This window comes from Embiotoca jacksoni, unplaced genomic scaffold (assembly GCF_022577435.1).
Source record: "Embiotoca jacksoni isolate LCO1_2020_lvr unplaced genomic scaffold, fEmbJac1.0.p SCAF_72, whole genome shotgun sequence".
Classification (NCBI taxonomy): Eukaryota; Metazoa; Chordata; class Actinopteri; family Embiotocidae; genus Embiotoca; species Embiotoca jacksoni.
Window position 1 is genome coordinate 983,152 of NW_027185428.1, and position 19,980 is coordinate 1,003,131.

Genomic DNA, 19,980 nt, shown 5'->3' on the forward strand with positions numbered 1-19,980 from the left:
CTAGCACATGTCCATGATGCGCCTCATGCTCATGAACCTGGTGCCGCTCATTCCCATGTCCCTGAAGCTCCTGTACTCTCCGGGCCTCATGTACATCATCCTGCCTCTGTACTGGGCCTGCTCGTACATCAGCCAGTGGCCGTCCATCACGTTGCAGGACATGCAGTCATTCATGCGGTAACGATCCTGGATGTTGTCACAGTCGTCCATCAGCTCGTGCATCTGACCTCCGAAGTTCTCCCTCTCGTAGATCCTCATCCTGAACTGGCCTCTGTGCTGTTTTAAAGAAACATGGCAACAAAATAATTAATTTAAGAAATAGATGAATTTTAAAAGGGTATTATGAAGAAGTAAGAGCAACTTTACAGTGTGTTTTATACCTACCATGGGGATCATACGACAAGACCTGATACCACTGCTCATTCCCATCATGTTCTGGTAGTCAGAGTACTCGCCCCTCCTCATGAAGAACTGGTTTCCCATGTAGTTGGGACGCTCATAGACCATGAAGCAGCCGCTCTCCACCCTGCAGGAGTGACACCTGCTCAGGTAGGAGGACATGTCGGAGCAGTCGCTCATGCACTCATAGGAGCGACCCTGGAAGTTCCTGTCTTCATAGAAGATGATCTGAAAAACACAGAGAATGTACCTTTACTTTGATCTATATTCTGTATCGATTACAACATTTATAGTTTTTACAATTAAGATTTTAATGTGTTCTGAAGCTTACCTTGCCCATGCTCATGTCAGTGGTGGACATACTTGTAGGTGAGCTGCTGCTGCTGCTGTTGCTACTGCTACTGCTGTTCAGTGTGGTACAACCCTTGCTTTTATACCTGACTGAAACCTACAGGGTCAGAGGGCCCCCATTGTTTAAACCCCTGACCCAGCAACATGGTATAGAGCGCTGTATTGGCCTGTGGTAGTGTGTCATACAATCACATAACTTGGCCCTCAAAGACTTTAGAAATTGTTTGCCTTTGACAATGTTTCGCAAAGCCTATTTTCTCATTCATTACCGTTTCAGTGTATTATCTAGAGGCAGTGTAATTAAAATGTTGAATTTACATCCTGTCTTAGGTTTTTGTAAATATTTGTATTATTAGTTGGGCACTGCAACTAAAATGTATTGTTTAAATAGTAGATTGTATTACAGAATCTAATGTGGATTTTATTTTGGAAAAAAATAACTTAGAAACTGAAAAAATGAGAGACTTTTTTCAGACAAAAAAAAAATGTGTACATAATAATATGCCTCAGGTCATTTAATCAACAAAGTATTAACGTGTTTGGATGCATAACATATTGAAAAATCGGCTAACAATGTCTGGTATTTTATTAACACTTTGTTTCGATTATTTGGATATTATCCGCAATATGGACTTGCGATTGTGAGTATATTGCAGTGTTTTTGTGTGGCCTCTACTTGCTACACCTGTTTATATCACTTATATGGACATATACACAGTAGAAATATACAGTATGTTGTCAAACTGATATCTGAGTTTTTCGGTTTGCTTACATTTACCTATTAGAATTAAGAGTAGTGAGGCTCTTTTATTCGTGAATTAACGTTCATGACAACCATAGTCAATTCTGAAACACTATAACAGGACATTGCTGTGTATATTTAATTATGCATATTATTCCTACATGTGAACACGTTTGGTAGTTAAATTCAAGCGTTTTACCAATCTGCCTTGTTAAAAATTAACAGTTTATATGCAAAGCGGTAACTGACTAAAAGGTACAGCATGAAGACTTAAAATGAATTTAAAACATTTTTTGTGTTGTTCTATCTTTATTAACACAAACAAATACTGCATTAAAGACTGCAGTAAATATTACATTGCTTTCTGTATGTTAACCAATGCTAATTGTTCCAAAGTTAGAGAAGGTGGAGTTTCTGGTTCCCGCTAACAACACCCTAATATCTTCTCAAAAGTTCAACAAACTATAGGTTTTCTGTTTAAGGTCATCAATTTTTATATTCCAAACAAGAAGCCTTGTCACTTTGGTATTACAAATTAAGCTAAATATTTTAGTATCTGGATGAGACTCAGGCAACATTCCTACAAAGAAGCAAATTCAGCTGATGTTATCAAAGTGCTTTATTAGTCAGTCACTGTAGTCATGAACAAAACATTGCGCAGAGTTTCTGAATTCATCTAACATTTTTTAAAAAGGAGATCTATATGAGTAATAAAGAAATGCCTTAAACTACTAAGTGTGTGTGGTTTCAGTGAAGGTATTGATAGTTTCCTGCCCTGCTAACATGCACACATGCATTTTAAGCTATTTGGATGTTTCTTACCAAAGCGGTAGTTGGGAGTTTTAGCCCAGTTTCCCTCTTGCACACTAAAAACAACAAAGCTAGTGAGATAATGTCTATTTAGATTAGTTTATGTCGTTTATGCCGCTGTAACAACAACCATCAACTAAAATCAGTATGCTAACGGTAGCTACCTACATCACAGTTGACCACAGCTTCTCCTCTGCATCAGTATGTAGATATAGTAGATTTATTTGAAGTCCAAAATGCCTCCCATGTTTTGTATGTTGTGCAGATGAGAGGCTGGTATCTATCAGCAATAGCCAAATACCAATATTGTGCATTTATTTTATTTTTTTAAATTTTGTTTTATTATAGCATGACCAGCGCTTTTTGAATTATCCTGGCTAACCAAGTTGGTATCGAAATATCAAGGCCTTGTGAAGAGAATACAATTATTTTGCCTTTCTTTAAATATTTAATAGCTTTTTTATTCCTTCAGTTTCTGATTATTTATAGCCTAATGCTCACAAGTTGTTAAATGCCGAGAGCATTTATTCTCATAGATTACGATAATTGGCAAAACTCTCATCAGATCAAGTGCAATGTAGAGTTAAAATTCGTTTTCTATTATGTTTTTTCCCTAAAAATATTTTGTAACTTAAAGTCCATGTCTCATTATATATTTTGGTATGATACAGCATGCTGTTTCATGGCAACACTCGCTCAATAGGCTTGATAAAAGTTAAAATAGTGCACAATTATTTTATTTAGTGGTAGTCAATTATCTAGTAGCCCGAGACCATGATACGTCTCATCCTCATCCACTTCATGACTTAGTTGTGTGTTTCAGATCACTCAACAATATTTAATACTGGAATTATTTTAAAGAAAATCAGGAGATTTTATTAAAAATCATGCTTTCATACATTGGTGCTCTAATAACAGGAGTCCATGATGCGCCTCATGCTCATGAACCTGGTGCCGCTCATTCCCATGTCCCTGAAGCTCCTGTACTCTCCGGGCCTCATGTACATCATCCTGCCTCTGTACTGGGCCTGCTCGTACATCAGCCAATGGCCGTCCATCACGTTGCAGGACATGCAGTCATTCATGCGGTAACGATCCATAATGTTGTCACAGTCGTCCATCAGCTCGTTCATCTGACCTCCGAAGTTCTCCCTCTCGTAGATCCTCATCCTGAACTGGCCTCTGTGCTGTAATATCAGAAACAATTTCAGGAAAATGTAAATAATTGCATCATACTATAAGTCGGTGCACCCTGCACACAAGAAACCATTATTATATTACACTTACCATGGGGATCGTACGGCAAGATCTGATGCACTCTCTCATTCCCATCATGCTCATGTAGTCAGAGTACTCGCCCCTCCTCATGAAGAACTGGTTTCCCATGTAGTTGGGACGGTCATAGACCATGAAGCAGCCGCTCTCCACCCTGCAGGAGTGACACCTGCTCATGTAGGAGGACATGTCGGAGCAGTCGCTCATGCACTCATAGGAGCGACCCTGGAAGTTCCTGTCCTCGTAGAAGATGATCTGAAAAATATTTAATCATAAAGGTTGTTAACAAAAAAGCACCAACCAAAGTTGATTTTTAAACACTAATTTCTGCATTTTAGATAAACTTTTCCTACCTTGCCCCTCATGTTCATGCCGGTGTTGCTCATGTTGGCTGTAGGTGAGTTGTTGCTATTGCTCCTGCACTGCCTTCCTACCTGGTTTAACCCTTTCCTTTTATACCTGACCAAAGGTAAAGAACCAGGGCCCTCCCCCTAGAGAAACCTTTAGTCAGCAACTTACCATGGAGGCCCACAGAAGGCCGAGGTTATTTTTTCAGGGACTGGGTACCTGGCAGAAAGGCCTTTTCTCTCATTACAGAGAGCACTTTCAACAGGGCTTGTAATACATGAATAGGCTGGCCAATGTGAATTGTGTGTATGAGCCGTAGGGTGCATAATGTTTCTATATTGTTATTTAAGTTTAGATTTCTTGTATTCAATATTTAACAAACATACAGTATCTTGTTCATACTGTATTTCTGTAACAACAAATTCAGCGCTCTTCAGCAACAGATTAAAAAAGTGTTGACGCAGATTTAAAAATGTTTTCGACCCCTGTAGTACTTATTTTCAAAGCACTTTTTTGGTAAAATCTTTGATACTTTCCTTTAAAGGGTCGCCAGTACGGCACTGTGAGCAAGAGAAACACCTTTTTCTGAGTTTCGTCTGTTCCAGCCAAGTGGCCAGCAAGCAGTGAGGTCACCCGTTGGTTAGTGAATGTTTGGGAATTGGCTGTCGCCATTTTACAAGTTTGGAGCGGTTTGGAGCAGGAAGTGACCATATTTGGAGGAGCTGGGGGAGGATCTGACTCATCTGATTGGAAAGCTGACGATACACTAAGACATTTTATTCACTTTGTATTTGATGAGAGGAGTTGAATGGGAGTCTATGGAGCCGGAGGCTTTTTGGTGCCGACCTCTAGTGGCACTCGGTGGTATTGCAGCTTAAGACACTTTTGCATCAGAGTAATTTTTCAGACCCTGAAGCTACGAACACTTTTTATCCAGTCTGTGGTTCCGGCTGAGAGAAAATATACGAAAGGTATTCTGTCGCTGATTGCTCTATGTGTAAATGCAGCCAAAATCACAGCAGAGCCATCGTCTTTCAGTTATCTCGATAATGATTTTGTCAGGTTATTAAAGCAGAATTGCAGGGTCATGGTTAGCAGTTTAGAGATGTCTGGGCTCAGGGACTGTTTATTCGGAGTGAGTGCATTCTGTTCAGTGACCTGTGCCGTGTCCAGGTGAGCTGCAGGAAGGATTTGCCATGAGTGTGTGGTAGGGGAGATAATAAGAAGAGTGTTTGGGTTAGATTAGGTTAGGTAGTTACTTTATTAATCCCCGAGGGGAAATTTTTTTCACTACAGCAGCATACAGGAAGCAATAGATAATAATAGAATAATAGAAAGCAATCAAATAGCAGTAAAATAGCAGTAAAAATATTCATATTAAATATAAAATATAAAATGCACAGTATATACAGTATATACAGTACAGTATATATATATATATATCTATATACAGTATATTATATACAATTTGCAGCTCAGGCTGGGTGCCCAGTAATCTGGGGTAAAGGCTACCAAGACAATGCTAAAATCCTGAACAGCTGACCGTAATTGCTTTTCTATGGTTAAAGTTAAAGTACTATATAGCCTGCAGTTGCTGGAGATACAGGTCAATGACACCAACATGTAATGCCGTGAGGATTTTGTTTTATGGTCTTCACTATCGCCAGAAATATGTGTCAGTAAAATCTGAATATAAATGTGCACGTGCAATGCTCCATTTATATGGAACAGGAGCAGTCTCAGAACTTTTGCATTGGGCCCAGTTTGAGAAGAAGGTTTACGTTTTTTGTCATTGTTGCGACCAAAATTTTTTGATTTTGTGGTAGATTTTCAAAAAAAAATTGTGATGTAATTTGGGTAGTTTTAAGTGAGTTTTTTGCGGTAAAACTGTGGCAACTTAAAATAAAAATGCAAGTCAAGAAAAAAAATGCAATGTTTTTTAGCATTACCTGATAAACAATGATATGTAATAAGTGCCTATGACAATATTCATGTTGCACATCAGAGAAATATATTTTGTTTTCATCTTTGTTCCCTCCGCTGCACAGTTTGTTTTGGTGCTGAAAAGAGAGGAGAACCGTGCTGATTATAAATGAGGAGCTATTTTTGTTAATAAATCAAGTTTTGTTTGAAAAGACTTACTTTATGCCGTAACACTTTCAACACAGCTTATGCTGACAACATGTTTTTCAGAAAGATTTTGTGAATTTAAAATAATTGCAGGCTCCTGCAGATATTGTGGAGATTGCTTGAATTTGAGGAGAGACTGAATAATGGATGGGTGGATCCAAATATTCAAGGTTAGCAATTCAAATGAAATTTTAAATGTTTCTGCCCACAGCTCATTATATTAAGTGCTTTGAGACAACTTGTGTTGTGATTTCCTACTAAATAAATAAAGTTGAATTAATTTTAATTGAATCATGTAGTGTAAGCTAACATAGCTATAATATCGTGTTTAGGCAAATGTAGCTGCTAACAATATGTTTTTATGCCAAAGTAGTGAGAGATCATAATGTGAGCTTGGTACTGCTTACAGTGTAGCATTAGTAGCTACCATCTTTTAGTCAAAATACGTGTTATCACATTGTGGAGTGCAGAGTCAAGAAAAGAGTGAATGTAATCGAAATATCCATGTAATTTATTTACATTTTGTTTTGTATTGACTTTGGCATTTTCTCTGTGCACCACAAACAGTCTAATTATATAATTTCACCAGTAATCAGTTTTTGTATTATTAAGATATCCTATTAAATACAGGTATGAAAAATATATTGGAGCTACAACAAATATTAAAGTGTCTATAACGGGAAACACAAATACAGAAAAGGTGGTGGGTTTCCTTTAAATATGTATGAAATAACTGAAGTGGTACAAAACATTTGAAATTTGTAGTCATCTGGTCCAACCCAGTACATTTTAGTTCTCAAAGCCGGGGCGATGTTTCTAAAATGACATTGTACATATTAAAAGGTTTCCCCCTTGGTTGGCGCTAGAAGAAAGCTACCACTGCTTCTAAAAAATAAAATGGTTTGTACAATTTTAATGCAAACATAGAAAAGGGTCATCCATTGGGGTTGTAAGCCTGTCAGCCAATTAGCTGTTAATATTTTGTGTGTACTCATGGTGGTACCAGAGAAAAGGCTGGCAAAGGTCTGGATCAACAAAAGCAACTTGGTTCATACTCTGGACAATGTAAACAAAGTGTTGGTCAGTTACATTTTTGAACTGACAATGACAGCAGGCAAAGGTCAAAGGGTCATCAGAGTTATTGGAGTCATCCTCTGGTAATCATGAATATTCTCACTAAATCTCTTTAGTCTGCTCAGTTGTCCAGATACAATATCTTTAAAAAAATCAAAGCAGTGCTGATCTTTAACAGCATCATTCTGTTCTTGAATTATGCTATATTGTATGCCAATGTTTCATAATGATTTTTTTTAGTCCCTGAGGAAAACTTTCTTTTATATTTAATGTAAATTTTTGGGATGAAATTAGTGGTTACATTTACAAAACTGCAATCATGGTTATTAACGTATTTTTGGGCCTCTGCAATTAGCTGAACATGTCTGTACAGCTCTCAATGATCCTAGAACTTGCATTAAAGAATAGTTTATTTTAAGAATGCTAATTTCAAGAATAAAATATAAATACATTGTATAATGTTAGATAAAACAGGGATGAAATTAACTACTTAAAATTCTCACATTTAAAAGAGTTTTGTGTGTGTATTTATACATTACATATATTATATATATCATATATATATGATATATATATGATATATGATATATGATATATATATATATGCCAATAACATGCCAAGTATGTAGTTGATGTGTGATGAAAATCACTGGACAACTCTAGTCGTATGTTACAAGAATATACTAAATTAATACGAATTGACACAACAGGTAGAAACATTTTGTCAAAATATTTTATTTACTCTTCATTTGAACATACACAACTGTTTTTACATGTCCATGATGCGCCTCATGCTCATGAACCTGGTGCCGCTCATTCCCATGTCCCTGAAGCTCCTGTACTCTCCGGGCCTCATGTACATCATCCTGCCTCTGTACTGGGCCTGCTCGTACATCAGCCAGTGGCCGTCCATCACGTTGCAGGACATGCAGTCATTCATGCGGTAACGATCCTGGATGTTGTCACAGTCGTCCATCAGCTCGTGCATCTGACCTCCGAAGTTCTCCTTCTCGTAGATCCTCATCCTGAACTGGCCTCTGTGCTGTAAAAAAACATCAAACGTGAAATGGTTAGTGTTTTTTTTTTTTTAACCCATGACTGTTTAGTTCTGTTTAAAAAGACAGAAGAATAGAGTTTTTAACCTACCATGGGGATCATACGGCAAGACCTGATGCACTCTCTCATTCCCATCATGCTCATGTAGTCAGAGTACTCGCCCCTCCTCATGAAGTACTGGTTTCCCATGTAGTTGGGACGGTCATAGACCATGAAGCAGCCGCTCTCCACCCTGCAGGAGTGACACCTGCTCAGGTAGGAGGACATGTCGGAGCAGTCGCTGCTGGTCTCATAGGAGCGACCCTGGAAGTTCCTGTCCTCGTAGAAGATGATCTGAAAAAGAACAAAATATGAGGAATAAGCTCCACATAATTGATAATCATTCAAAAATATTAGATGAGGAAAGCGTTCTTACCTTGCCCATGGTCATGGTTGTTCTGTGAGTTCTTCAGAGAACTTGTTCTGCTGCTACACTGATGTCTGTCCTGTTTTAACTGTTACTTTTATACCTGACCAAACCCAAAGAATCAGTGGCTCCCATTGTGTAAAGCCCTGACCCAGCAACATGGTATAGAGGCCTATAGAGGGCTGAGGGGCATTTGTTACGTTTCTATGTGACTAGATCCCCTAGAAGACTTTAGAATGGATTGTTCCATAGGGAAGTCAATACAATGAGCATTTTTTTCAAAGTTACAATACAGTAATGTTATGTACAATAGTCTCTTTCACACATTTCCAAACACCTGTGTGGCCCTTTGATCAATAAGTGTACAAATTATACATGAGTATCCTTTTTTGTGATCACAATAGTCCAGCTTTTTGTACAGACATGACTATTGCCATATTACAAGTGTGTTATTAGATAAGTTAGGTTGATATTTAAATTGTTGTAGTTTTTGTACAGTTTCATTTTTTTTTAATAATACTCATTTCTGTAAGTAATTTGCAAAGCACCTTTATCTGTATGACTAAATGGATATTGAACTATAAGTGTAACACACTATAATTTACTTTACATGTCCTTACAGATGTGTTCAATTATGGTGTTTATTAATGTATTGTATTTAATGTATTTTGTGAAACTTTATTACAACTGGTGTTTTTCTATATTATCGTTTATTATCTTTTTTTTTATTCCAGCCTGCAGTTTGTTTGTTTGTTAAGAAGTAAACAAATATTTAATATACATTTTGGTGTGTTAAATGATTATATCTTGCAGATACATAATAATTTAATAGATTATCATAAATTATGATTATACTGCTCATACAATATAATATTATAAATGCTGAATGTTAAACAAGCGTCACCCTGATAAATATCATGGAATTAGGTTGTTTTACTTGAGAGTCTGTTAGGATTCCTGTCTGTTCCTAGTGTGTTTTCCCCTGTTTAACCCCCGATCACCTCTCCTCCGGTGTCCTGTCATTCCCCTGTCTGTTTTTTCCTCCGCAGTACCCTCCTCTGAGTACTGCCCACTGCCGCGCCTCTCTCTGGCAGCACAGCTGTGCTGCATTCCGGTGATCACCTCCGGCTGCGACTAATACCCCGGTCTCCTGCCTTCCCATTGTCAGTTCGTCCGTTGCCTACCCGACATCCCGTCCCGTAAGTCTGTCCCTCTCCCTGTTTTGAGATTCCGGTTCTGACCCCATCTGTTTCCTGCCGTTCAGTGTCGAGCCACGGGCATCACCTGCACGAAGAGACCTTCCAGTTCGTTCCTCGGAGATCATCTGTTGAAGGTTTGGCTATCCTGTGTCGAGTCACGGACGTCACACAGTCGATCCAGCCAATCAGCTGCGCTGGTGGAGGACCACGGGATTCCCACCAAGCCAGGTCAGCCTGCTGCTCTGTGGAGAAGACTCGGGATTCCCCAGCGCAGCACCGCCGTCCGACTACTCACGTGCTGAGGAGAACCCTGGGATTCCCTCGGTGAACAACGCCCCGTGCTGGCCGCCTGCCTGTTCGTCAGCCTGCCAGCTGCATCGCGGAGTGGAGTTGCGCGGACCCACGCAAACGAACTGTTTCTCTGCATCCTGTTTGTTACCCAGACTGAGGAGAAATAAAGAACTTGGTTCACCAGAGATTCTGCTGTTGTCTGCGTTTGGGTTCGTTTGAAATACACCTCACAACAGAGTCACCAACTGCTGGAGCCAAATTCTTTATCAGTGTAAACATACTTGGCCAACAAATGTGGTTTGAGACTTTATAATTCTAAACTCTGTCTGCATCTCCTCTGTCAGTTCAGACGGCACCAAATTAGCACGAAAACAGCCCAAACAAAAAGCTGTCAGGTGTTGGGCATGACAGCTGATAGTTTAATCCCATGACGTTTATCATAGCTGACGGCAGCTGAGGGTGTCCAGTTTTCAGACTCGACTAGTGAAGTAAGGTTCTTTTACTGAAATGGTCAGTTCAACAGCCAGAAGCACTGACAGCTGTAATTAAGAAACTATGAAGAATACTGACACCCAAGTCCAAAGGGAAATAACTCGGGACAGACACAAAACTTACAAGACACTTGAAGATCGGTTGACACAGGGCTTGGCAACAACAACATCTGACATAGGAGGGATGTGGGTTGTCAAGGCAACCAACATGGTGGCGCGTTTCAGATGCAGCGGCCCCTCTGTCAGGATCCCCGTCTGTCCCGCTGTTTTGATCCTGTACGTTTCCCCAAGAACTCCCTTCCTCATGTTTGACCCCTGTTGTTGTTGTCTGTCACGTGTTCTTTGTTGTGGTCTGTCTGGATGGAGTGGACTCCTTCCACTCACCACCTCCAGTCACCTCCCCCTACCACACCTCTCTCAGCAGGCACAGCTGCTCCTCGTTTCAGTGATTACCACCAAGCAGTTTATCTACCCCGGCCTCTCTCCACCGGCGTCAGTCCGTCCAATGTGCTACGTTGGTATCCCGCTGTTGAGCAGTAAGTCCGCAGTCCCAGAAGGAGGCTCGGCATACTGGTAATGTCTCAGGGAATGATTTCTGACTATAATCGTCTAATTTAGCACAGTATGTTGAGAGTATTAACTCCCAGAATCAAACTACTGTACTGTTCTCTGGGCTCTTTTGGGGACCGGGGCTTGTGTGTGCTGCTGCTACTGCATTTTACCCTTTTCATTTCAATAAGGTGACAAGTGCTGTGTTTTAAAAAATATTGTTTGTGGATTGTGAATGACACATCATGTTAAGGACCTATGGCAACCTTTGCGCAAGTTCTAATCCTGATGCTGATTATTTTGGAACTTTTTACAACATGCCAAAGAATTCCAGCGTGCGCTACCGATAACGTACACCGGAGACACTGCTGTTTCTCCGTTCCGCTGGATTACTCCCACCGTGGATATGCCCAAAACTGTGCAGCCTGAATGACAGTCGCGAGCGTAAAAGAGGTTGACGAGGGGGAGTAAGACAGCAACTGAAACGAAGGAGAACCAAACCGCCACTCCCCTCCATGATACAGTGCAACGTGAGGTCACTCAGAAGAACTCTGCATCTCCACCAGGGCATCGAGAATTAAGTGTTTTAGTGCTCACAGACACATGGCTGAACAAGGACATTCCCAACTCTCTGCTTGAAGTTGAGGGATTTTCTGTCATCCGGGCCGACCAGGATAACTCGTCAGGGAAGAACAGAGGCGCAGGTGTCTGTGTGTTTGTGAGCAACAACTGGTGCAAACAATACACAGTGAGAGAAATGGTCTGTAACTCCAATGTTGAAATTGTCTGCCGGAGCACCAGACCGTTCTATCTCCTGAGGGATTTTGGGAAACATTATCATCTGCTGGGTCTGTGTTGACTATGCTGTTGCTAAAAAGGACATTATTGTGTTTTCCAACAAGAAACACACACAACCAAAAACTTGAAATATTGTATTAACAGTAAGAAAGTAGTCTTTAGAAATCATGACCGGGACCAGCGGAAAACAAAAAGCGGCAACAAAATATGATCATACAAAACTTCATTCCAACAGCTCTGTGAAAGCCATAACCAACATGGAGCCCAGTGAGAAGCACCTTATCACAATGGATGATCTTGGGAAAGCTAAAGAATTAAATGAACTCAGGTTTGAGACCGAGGACTTTTCCCAGAAACTTAACATGGTGCTACAAACTATCTCAATTGACTGTTGCATCAGACTGACTGTAGATAACAAGGTCCAGTCACTCTTCCGTCAGGAGTGAACCAAAAAGTCCACAGGCCCAGATGGCATCTCTGCCTTCCTGCTGAAGACCTTTGCGGAGGAGTTGAGTGCAGCATGGTACCCTGTTTTCCAATAGTCACTGGACTCACACACTGTCCCTTCCCTCTGGAAAAAAAAAACTGTCATTACACCAGTCCCTAAGAAACTATGCCCATCAAATAACAACAATTACAGACCTATAGCGTGACTTCAGTTATGATGAAAAGCTTAGAAAAATCCATGGTCTCCCTACTTAAAGCAGATATAAATCCAATGTTAGACCCCTTCAAATTTGCTTACAGACCAAGAAAATGTACTTATGGTGCTGTTTACAGCATCACCCATCTGATTCTTATGCACTTTGGAGGATACTGAAGCTTATGAATGTTTGCTTTTTGTTGATTTTTACCACTGTGAGGGGCTGTGGGATTAGATGCCACTGTGCGACAGGAGAAACATTCAAAGGGACCGCAACTGTGAAAAAGTTTTGTGTTGGAACTCCGTCATGAAATAAAGGAAGGTGAGATGTAGTACAAACTCTGCCAGGTAAAGCTAGCATATAGGTCTACTATAGCTATGCATAGACACTAGACTAAAGAACTGAACAGACAATGATCAATACACATCAATATTCAATTGTCAGACAAAGTGAGTTTGCTGTTGGACAGGCAGCACAAACGATGGCCTCTTTGATGACCAGGTGCCTCACTTCTACTCAAGCCCCCAGTCTGAGATGCACCTTGTCAAGGTGTCATGCACTACAGTACTGGGATGCCAGGATGGGCCATATTTTGTTTTTTTCAGGACAGTCTAGGCTATCCAGATCTTTCATCATAATTTCATTTTTTGAAGTTGTTTTGTTTTTATATGTATCTCACCAGAAAATATTGAGGTGCTGCGTTGCGCCAAGGCAGATGAAAATAGGGCCCTTAGTGTCACCTTGCAGAAAATCCTGCAGAGAAGTGTCACTCGTCCCGGGATTTAAAACATGTTATCATGTATGGTGTCAAAAATACTGCAAATTTTCACCAACACATTTTAAACAAGTGCAGTGAGCACAAAGGTTCAGCAATATTGATAAGTGATATAAATACATACCGAACCTGCGTAAAAACAGTGCATACAGCACACCATCACAGGAAAAAGGGATTGTCGGGGGGAGAAAAAAATCAAAGTGACCTTAATTTGAGCTTTGGGGCCTTTTCATATTCTTTATGACCATTTTTGACCATACATTTGTAATGCATGTTTAAAAATAAAAATTAGAGGTTTGTTTTTATTCCAATGATTTTACATGACAATGCACATGAGTATCACGTTGGTAAATATAGTTTCGTACAGTAACATACATGAGTTTTACAAGTAATCTCATGGGTTTCCATATAATCCTCTGCGTTTGTGTCATCGGCCCCTGAACATCATATGTTCAATAGAGGTTACCCTCAGGTCTCCTCAGAGCAGCTCCCCCTTCCCCTCCTTCTCTCTGTGGGTTGATTGTCTGCAGGTGTGAAAGTGCACAATAATCAAGACCTCTACATATACTCGGGCTCATTTTCTACCCCATACATTCAATTTTCTGTGATTTATTGAAAAAAAAAAAAAAAAAAAAAGATAAAAACACTCATCACTATAATTATTACATAAATCTTTCACATACAGAACCTGTTCTAGGCTTTGGTTGGTTTGACCAAATGTTTAAAGGGACAAAGAAATATAATTGAACTGTTACTGTGGTGGAGGATTTTGATGGGTTTCAATGTTATAACCCTCTTTTAACTTAGAGCTTAATGTGTTTGTGTTTATTGTAAATTAGCTTTTCTAAAAAGGTTATACTAATGAAATTAGATCAACTGACACCAGAATTTAGAACGTTATATCATTTATTGAAGTAAAAAAAAAAAACAGTTAGCACATGTCCATGATGCGCCTCATGCTCATGAACCTGGTGCCACTCATTCCCATGTCCCTGAAGCTCCTGTACTCTCCGGGCCTCATGTACATCATCCTGCCTCTGTACTGGGCCTGCTCGTACATCAGCCAGTGGCCGTCCATCACGTTGCAGGACATGCAGTCATTCATGCGGTAACGATCCTGGATGTTGTCACAGTCGTCCATCAGCTCGTGCATCTGACCTCCGAAGTTCTCCCTCTCGTAGATCCTCATCCTGAACTGGCCTCTGTGCTGTTTTAAAGAAACATGGCAACAAAATAATTAATTTAAGAAATAGATGAATTTTAAAAGGGTATTATGAAGAAGTAAGAGCAACTTTACAGTATGTTTTATACCTACCATGGGGATCATACGACAAGACCTGATACCACTGTTCATTCCCATCATGTTCTGGTAGTCAGAGTACTCGCCCCTCCTCATGAAGAACTGGTTTCCCATGTAGTTGGGACGCTCATAGACCATGAAGCAGCCGCTCTCCACCCTGCAGGAGTGACACCTGCTCAGGTAGGAGGACATGTCGGAGCAGTCGCTCATGCACTCATAGGAGCGACCCTGGAAGTTCCTGTCTTCATAGAAGATGATCTGAAAAACATATTAAGGGGTTTTAATGACCAAAGTCACAGTTGCACTAAATTAATGTTGACTTAATAACTGTGACGGTTTCCTACCTTGCCCATCGTGATCGTGGTGGTTTGACAGATCTTTCAGAGAACTGTTTTTGAGCTGATGCCCTGCTGGTCTGAACAGGTTACATTTATACCTGGCCAGGGACAAAGACTGTTTGCCCCTCTATTGTTCAAAGGCCTGACCCAGCAACCTACTATAGAAGCCTATAGAGTTTGGAGTTGCTTATCAACAGGGTCACAACCTCTGAACAGAGTTTTCCTTTTCAGAAGAACCGTGCATATATTTTCAAAAGAATGGAAAAGGAACTCATGCCTGTATGTAAGTGAATTATGGATAGTGTAAAAATTGTTGCTGCAAACTCCACAACGCATCTAATAATTGTAACCGACTCGTCAACAGCCAATTCAGTTACAGTTTGATTTCCCTTTTAATTCCCCTCAAACAATTGGAGCTAACCAGCTGTCATTTTACCAACGCTAAATAGTGGTCATTATAACCATCATTTGTGGCTTAAAAGTAATTTAATTGTCATTTGATATGTAACAGTGACCACCTGAAGGCCAGTGATATCAACCAACGTCCCACTGCCCTTGAGTTGGTGTTTGTCAAGAGAATTTGAGTAAAAAATTAAAATAAATGGAGTGATGATTATTGAGTTGGGATTTTTAACAGTTTTAGAGTGTATTTGCATGTTTAAACTTTATCATGTGGTATTTAGCAAGGAAGTTGACATGGAATACTAAATATTTTAAAAGTCTTTTAAATGAAATAGAAAGAAATTGTTTGGCAATAATTTTATGGAACAGAATTAATGAAGCACCTGCAATGACCCTGTTGAACTAAACAAGCTAGTTTGAATCAACGGCTCAAATTGTACTGCCACATTCACTCAATGTGCGCTTCATTCTGCATGTGTTTATGTTTTACGTCCCTTTAAAATACTATTAGGATTAAATAGAGACTTTAACTTTGCTCATCCAGACATTTATATTTAACGATGAATATATATGTTTTATTTCTCTGTTTTTAATAATGTTGCCAAAGTCTTTGGTAACCCAGGGGACGTCCAATACTGTGGGTCTGGTCAGTTTGACGAAGGGTGGGCATGTGGGTGGGTAGGAAGCATAAGAAAAAGTGAGTGTTGTGTACAACAGGAGGTGTTTGTCGTTAACATAAGGCAGTTGCATTTGGGTGGAGACCATCCTTAAAGTTGTCTTCACTCCCAAAGCAAGTTAAAATCATCGATAAAAGTCACTTTATAATCGCTGCAAGCCGATGCTGAACAAGTGTCTACAGCAATACACCCCTCAGCCAAGACTTGGGATTGGGCCACAGATGTAAGCATGGAAGCTATGTGTTACTAACATGTTCAACAAGTTGATGGAGTCCATTTTAGTAGTTCAGACTGTTAATGTGGGATGTCATTTTGTTCCTACGTGGACTACAAATTGCTCCAACTTAGGATGGCCTTGTAAAATCATTGGGATTCTGCTGGCTTTATCCTGGATGCTCACACAAGGAAAATGGTATGTTTTTATTAATAACCACAGTCTTTGAGTGTGACTGTGTGGGAGCTGAGTTGGACCCGGGTACTATGCAAATAGAAGGTGGGAGTGAGGAAGTCGGCATGTGATGCAAATTCATTTTGCAGAGCCACAGTTCCTACAGGTGGGTGGTCCAGCTGATTGCCCTGCGGTTGTCAGGATGGGCGGCACGGTGGTGCAGTGGTTAGCACTGTCATCTCACAGCAAAAAGGTTCTGGGTTCGAATCCGGTCCTGGGCCTTTCTGTGCGGAGTTTGCATGGGTCCTCTGCGGGTTCTCCGGCTTCCTCCCATCATCCAAAAACATGCACCTCAGGTCAGGTTACCTGGCGCCGCGCTAGTGGCAGCCTGCTGCAGCAGCTCCCCCCTGAGAGCCCCCCTGCTGTAGTGAAGAAATTTCCCCTTGGGGATTAATAAAATTAAAAAATTAAAAAAAAATCTCCACTTGTCCTAGTTTGTCGTTTCCCTGATCATTCTTTTCTTCATGTTTCCTGTCTTCTCCCCTGTTTGTTTTTGTCTGTCATGTGCTCTATGTCTGTGTCTGGAGGGTGTGGATTCATTCTACTACCCGCCTCCAGACTCCTCCCACTACCACTCCTCTTTCAGCTGGCACAGCTGGTTCTCATTCCAGTAATCACCACCTGGCAGTATATGAACCCCGGTGCTGCACTCCACCTGCGTCAGTCTATCCGATCATCTCCCCTGGTACCACACTGCAGTTCAGTAAGTCCGTTGTGTTTGTTCTGTAATTCCAGTTCTGACCATTTGTTGTTCTTCTGCCTACTGCAGTTCTACCAGCGTGCTTGGCTGCTACCCTTTGGTACGTACCTGCCGTCCCATGTCATTCCTTGGAGATCACCAGTTGACGTGTCTTGCCAATCCTGTGTTGGTCCACAGGAAACCACACAGTCGACCCAACCGCTGTCCTGCGTTGGTCCACGGAGCTCACCAGGTATCCAGCCCCCCTTCTCAGGGTGGGTCCTCGGAGACCACCCGCCTGCCTGCCACCGCTGCGGTTCCGCCTGAATCCACGCTGCCCGGTGTGGAGCGCGGGGACACGCTCACTAGCTGGCTTGGAACCGCCTACCTCAGCTCCGGTAAGAATTACGGGGACGCTCTCACCAGCAGCATGCATTGGTCTCAGGTCTCCGCCTCCGGAGTTCCGAAGGATCCCGGGTAGGTGGTGACTGTTGTTGGCTTACAGCCATTCTGGACTTGCCTCTGTGCTCACGCACAATCCCCTGGACTATTCACCTGTTCTGTGTTGAGAATAAACCTGTATTCTATCAAGTCATCTGCTGTGTGTGTGCATTTAAAGACCACCTCTTAACAGCGGTGCCCATAGACGTGGAGGTCTGGTTTCCTCCCAGTGGGGGAAAATCCAGTTAATTGAGGTGGTTAAATTTGCTTGCCAGCTGGATGCCCTGGAAGGAAACGGGGACTCTTTTTATTCTGTTTATCCCAAAGGACGATGGTCCAGGGCTCCATTTGCTGCTGGGTAGAGCTAGCCAATCAGGGCTCCGGGATCTTAAGCCTGGGATGGACTTGGTTCTTTCCACAGCACATTGGAGTTGAGTTCCCCTGTGGTTAGCATGACCAATGCTGGTACCCCCTCCACAGACAAACAATACAACTTAAATTCAATATTGAAAAGTTCATTTATTTCAGAGAAAAATGTTGGTGAACATCACAGTCCTCATATTATTGCTGTTGCATTGTCCATTCTTGTGTAGTTACGAGCATATTCACTTCTACTACATACATTTGATGTAATCAATTTATCTCCCTCGGTACACTAACAAATAGTTCTCTTCCATGTTCGGACACTTACTTGTACTACAACAACACGACTTGCAGGAATTTAGACGGAGTCGTGTTGTTTCAAATCACTGGTGTTCTGCACTGACAGGAAATTACCTCATCACGTGAACACGTCACCCTCCAAAATATCTGCAGCTTTAATTATTTTACAGAGAAATCAGCATGTTTTTGTGTCCTCTGTTTAACACTCAATAAACACACTGATTCTTCTATCCAGTGGAAAAGAAACACTGTGTTCAAGAACAGCTGCAGCTTCTTCACACGTTTTAATTTGAAAATTCTTTACATCGGTGGCCCCGCCCCTTCCTCTACGGAGCCAAGATGGCCCCTGTTTAGGGTGGAAAGTGTCCAGAGTTTCACATTTCTTCTTTTCTGGAGCGTTCCGAGTGCTTTTTCCTGGTACTTGTAGTGTTCTGATGTTTTTCTACTAACAGTGTGAACACACTGATGCAATATTTGCATGAGTTTGCAATTTTTTTAAACTTCAGATTTTTTTTTGTTGCAAAAAAAGTCATCAGCAGAAGCTGTGCTGAAAGTATTAACAGAATAAAATGTCTTTTCAAACAAAACTCACTTTATTAACAACAATAACTCCTCATTTCCAATCAGAAAGTCTCTGCTCCCGTTTTCATCACCAAATAAAACTGTTCACTGGAGGAAACCAGAACAAAAGGAAAAACAGGAAGTGACGGGGTTTGTGGGAAATGTGGCCTTCACAATAAAATGTTCTCATTAAATGTTTGTGATCAAAGGAAGTGATTCCATATTACTGGATGTTAAATGAGTTTTCTCCACACGTCCAGTTGTCAGAGACGTCTCTTTGTTTGTTTCATCCAGCAGGTCTATGTGTTGAATGAACATGAATTAAACAGCATCTAAAGCTCTTATTTTGACAGCTGATGTAGTCCTTGTTTCTATATTCCAGTCACAGATGGTCTGTTCTGGAAACATACGATAAGAACTCAAATGTTTCTGTGGTGATTATTATCACAGTAATTGATTAAATATTTATTCCTTTATCAGGTAGTGCTTAAAAAAAGTCTAATTTTTCATTCTGAACTTGGAACTTTTTCTAATTCCTGCAATTTTACGCAAAAAACTCCCTAAAACTCGACAAATTACAAATTCAAACACTATTGATCGCAACAATCACAAAAAAACACAGCAAAACCTGAAAGGACTGTATAATGCAAATCAGAATATAGAAAATCCTCAGTTTTCTTGTTTTTCATATCCCATCCATTCAGTTTTTTGCTTTCAAATGATCAATAGTTTTGTGGTGTCTAAGCTCAAACTGAGATAAATCTATTGACATCTCCCTTCTCATTTTCACAGTTTGTTAAATTCTACAAACCAAAACTAATCTCAATTACTTGTAACACTTTGAGTTAGACCAAATTTAGGCAGAAACAAACAAGGTCATTTAAGTTATGTTCATCACACCAACAAGATAAATACAGTTGCATTAAATACAGATAACAACGGATAACAAGACTCTTAATACAAATTGTATGAAATATAATCTTTATTTTCTTTTATGATGCAGTTCTTATTTGCATGGATGACTGTCACATATAAGGATGCACCTCATGGTTATCTCTTTGTGGTTGTGGACCAACTAGTCTTGTGCAACACAAAGTCAGAATACAAGAGTGGGTCACTTAATTCAGTGATAT

At 40.5% G+C, this 19,980-nt stretch overlaps 4 protein-coding genes across 5 annotated transcripts; all 4 read right to left on the bottom strand.

Moving 5' to 3' along the window:
- LOC138215297 (gamma-crystallin M3-like) lies at positions 1-760 on the bottom strand. The gene is made up of 3 exons (XM_069177377.1): positions 731-760; positions 385-627; positions 1-276 (listed from the first exon to the last, which is right to left on the bottom strand). Exons 1-3 carry the CDS (start codon positions 758-760, stop codon positions 1-3), a joined length of 549 nt encoding a protein of 182 aa, XP_069033478.1.
- A 2,450-nt stretch (positions 761-3,210) lies between these two features.
- On the bottom strand, positions 3,211-4,005 carry LOC138215301 (gamma-crystallin M3-like). The gene is made up of 3 exons (XM_069177382.1): positions 3,931-4,005; positions 3,590-3,832; positions 3,211-3,489 (listed from the first exon to the last, which is right to left on the bottom strand). Exons 1-3 carry the CDS (start codon positions 3,961-3,963, stop codon positions 3,211-3,213), a joined length of 555 nt encoding a protein of 184 aa, XP_069033483.1. The 5' UTR covers positions 3,964-4,005.
- A 3,893-nt stretch (positions 4,006-7,898) lies between these two features.
- LOC138215296 (gamma-crystallin M3-like) lies at positions 7,899-9,095 on the bottom strand. Of its 2 annotated transcripts, none has more exons than XM_069177375.1 (3): positions 9,062-9,095; positions 8,276-8,520; positions 7,899-8,171 (listed from the first exon to the last, which is right to left on the bottom strand). In XM_069177375.1, exons 1-3 carry the CDS (start codon positions 9,093-9,095, stop codon positions 7,899-7,901), a joined length of 552 nt encoding a protein of 183 aa, XP_069033476.1. The 2 variants fall into 2 exon arrangements, with proteins under 2 accessions (XP_069033476.1, XP_069033477.1); XM_069177376.1 differs by lacking the exon at positions 9,062-9,095 and adding an exon at positions 8,601-8,615 and having other exon boundaries at positions 8,276-8,518.
- Positions 9,096-14,269: 5,174 nt separating this feature from the next.
- On the bottom strand, positions 14,270-15,000 carry LOC138215302 (gamma-crystallin M3-like). The gene is made up of 3 exons (XM_069177383.1): positions 14,983-15,000; positions 14,654-14,896; positions 14,270-14,545 (listed from the first exon to the last, which is right to left on the bottom strand). The coding sequence occupies exons 1-3, from the start codon at positions 14,989-14,991 to the stop codon at positions 14,270-14,272; spliced, it is 528 nt and encodes a 175-aa protein (XP_069033484.1). The 5' UTR covers positions 14,992-15,000.
- Positions 15,001-19,980: the final 4,980 nt, after the last annotated feature.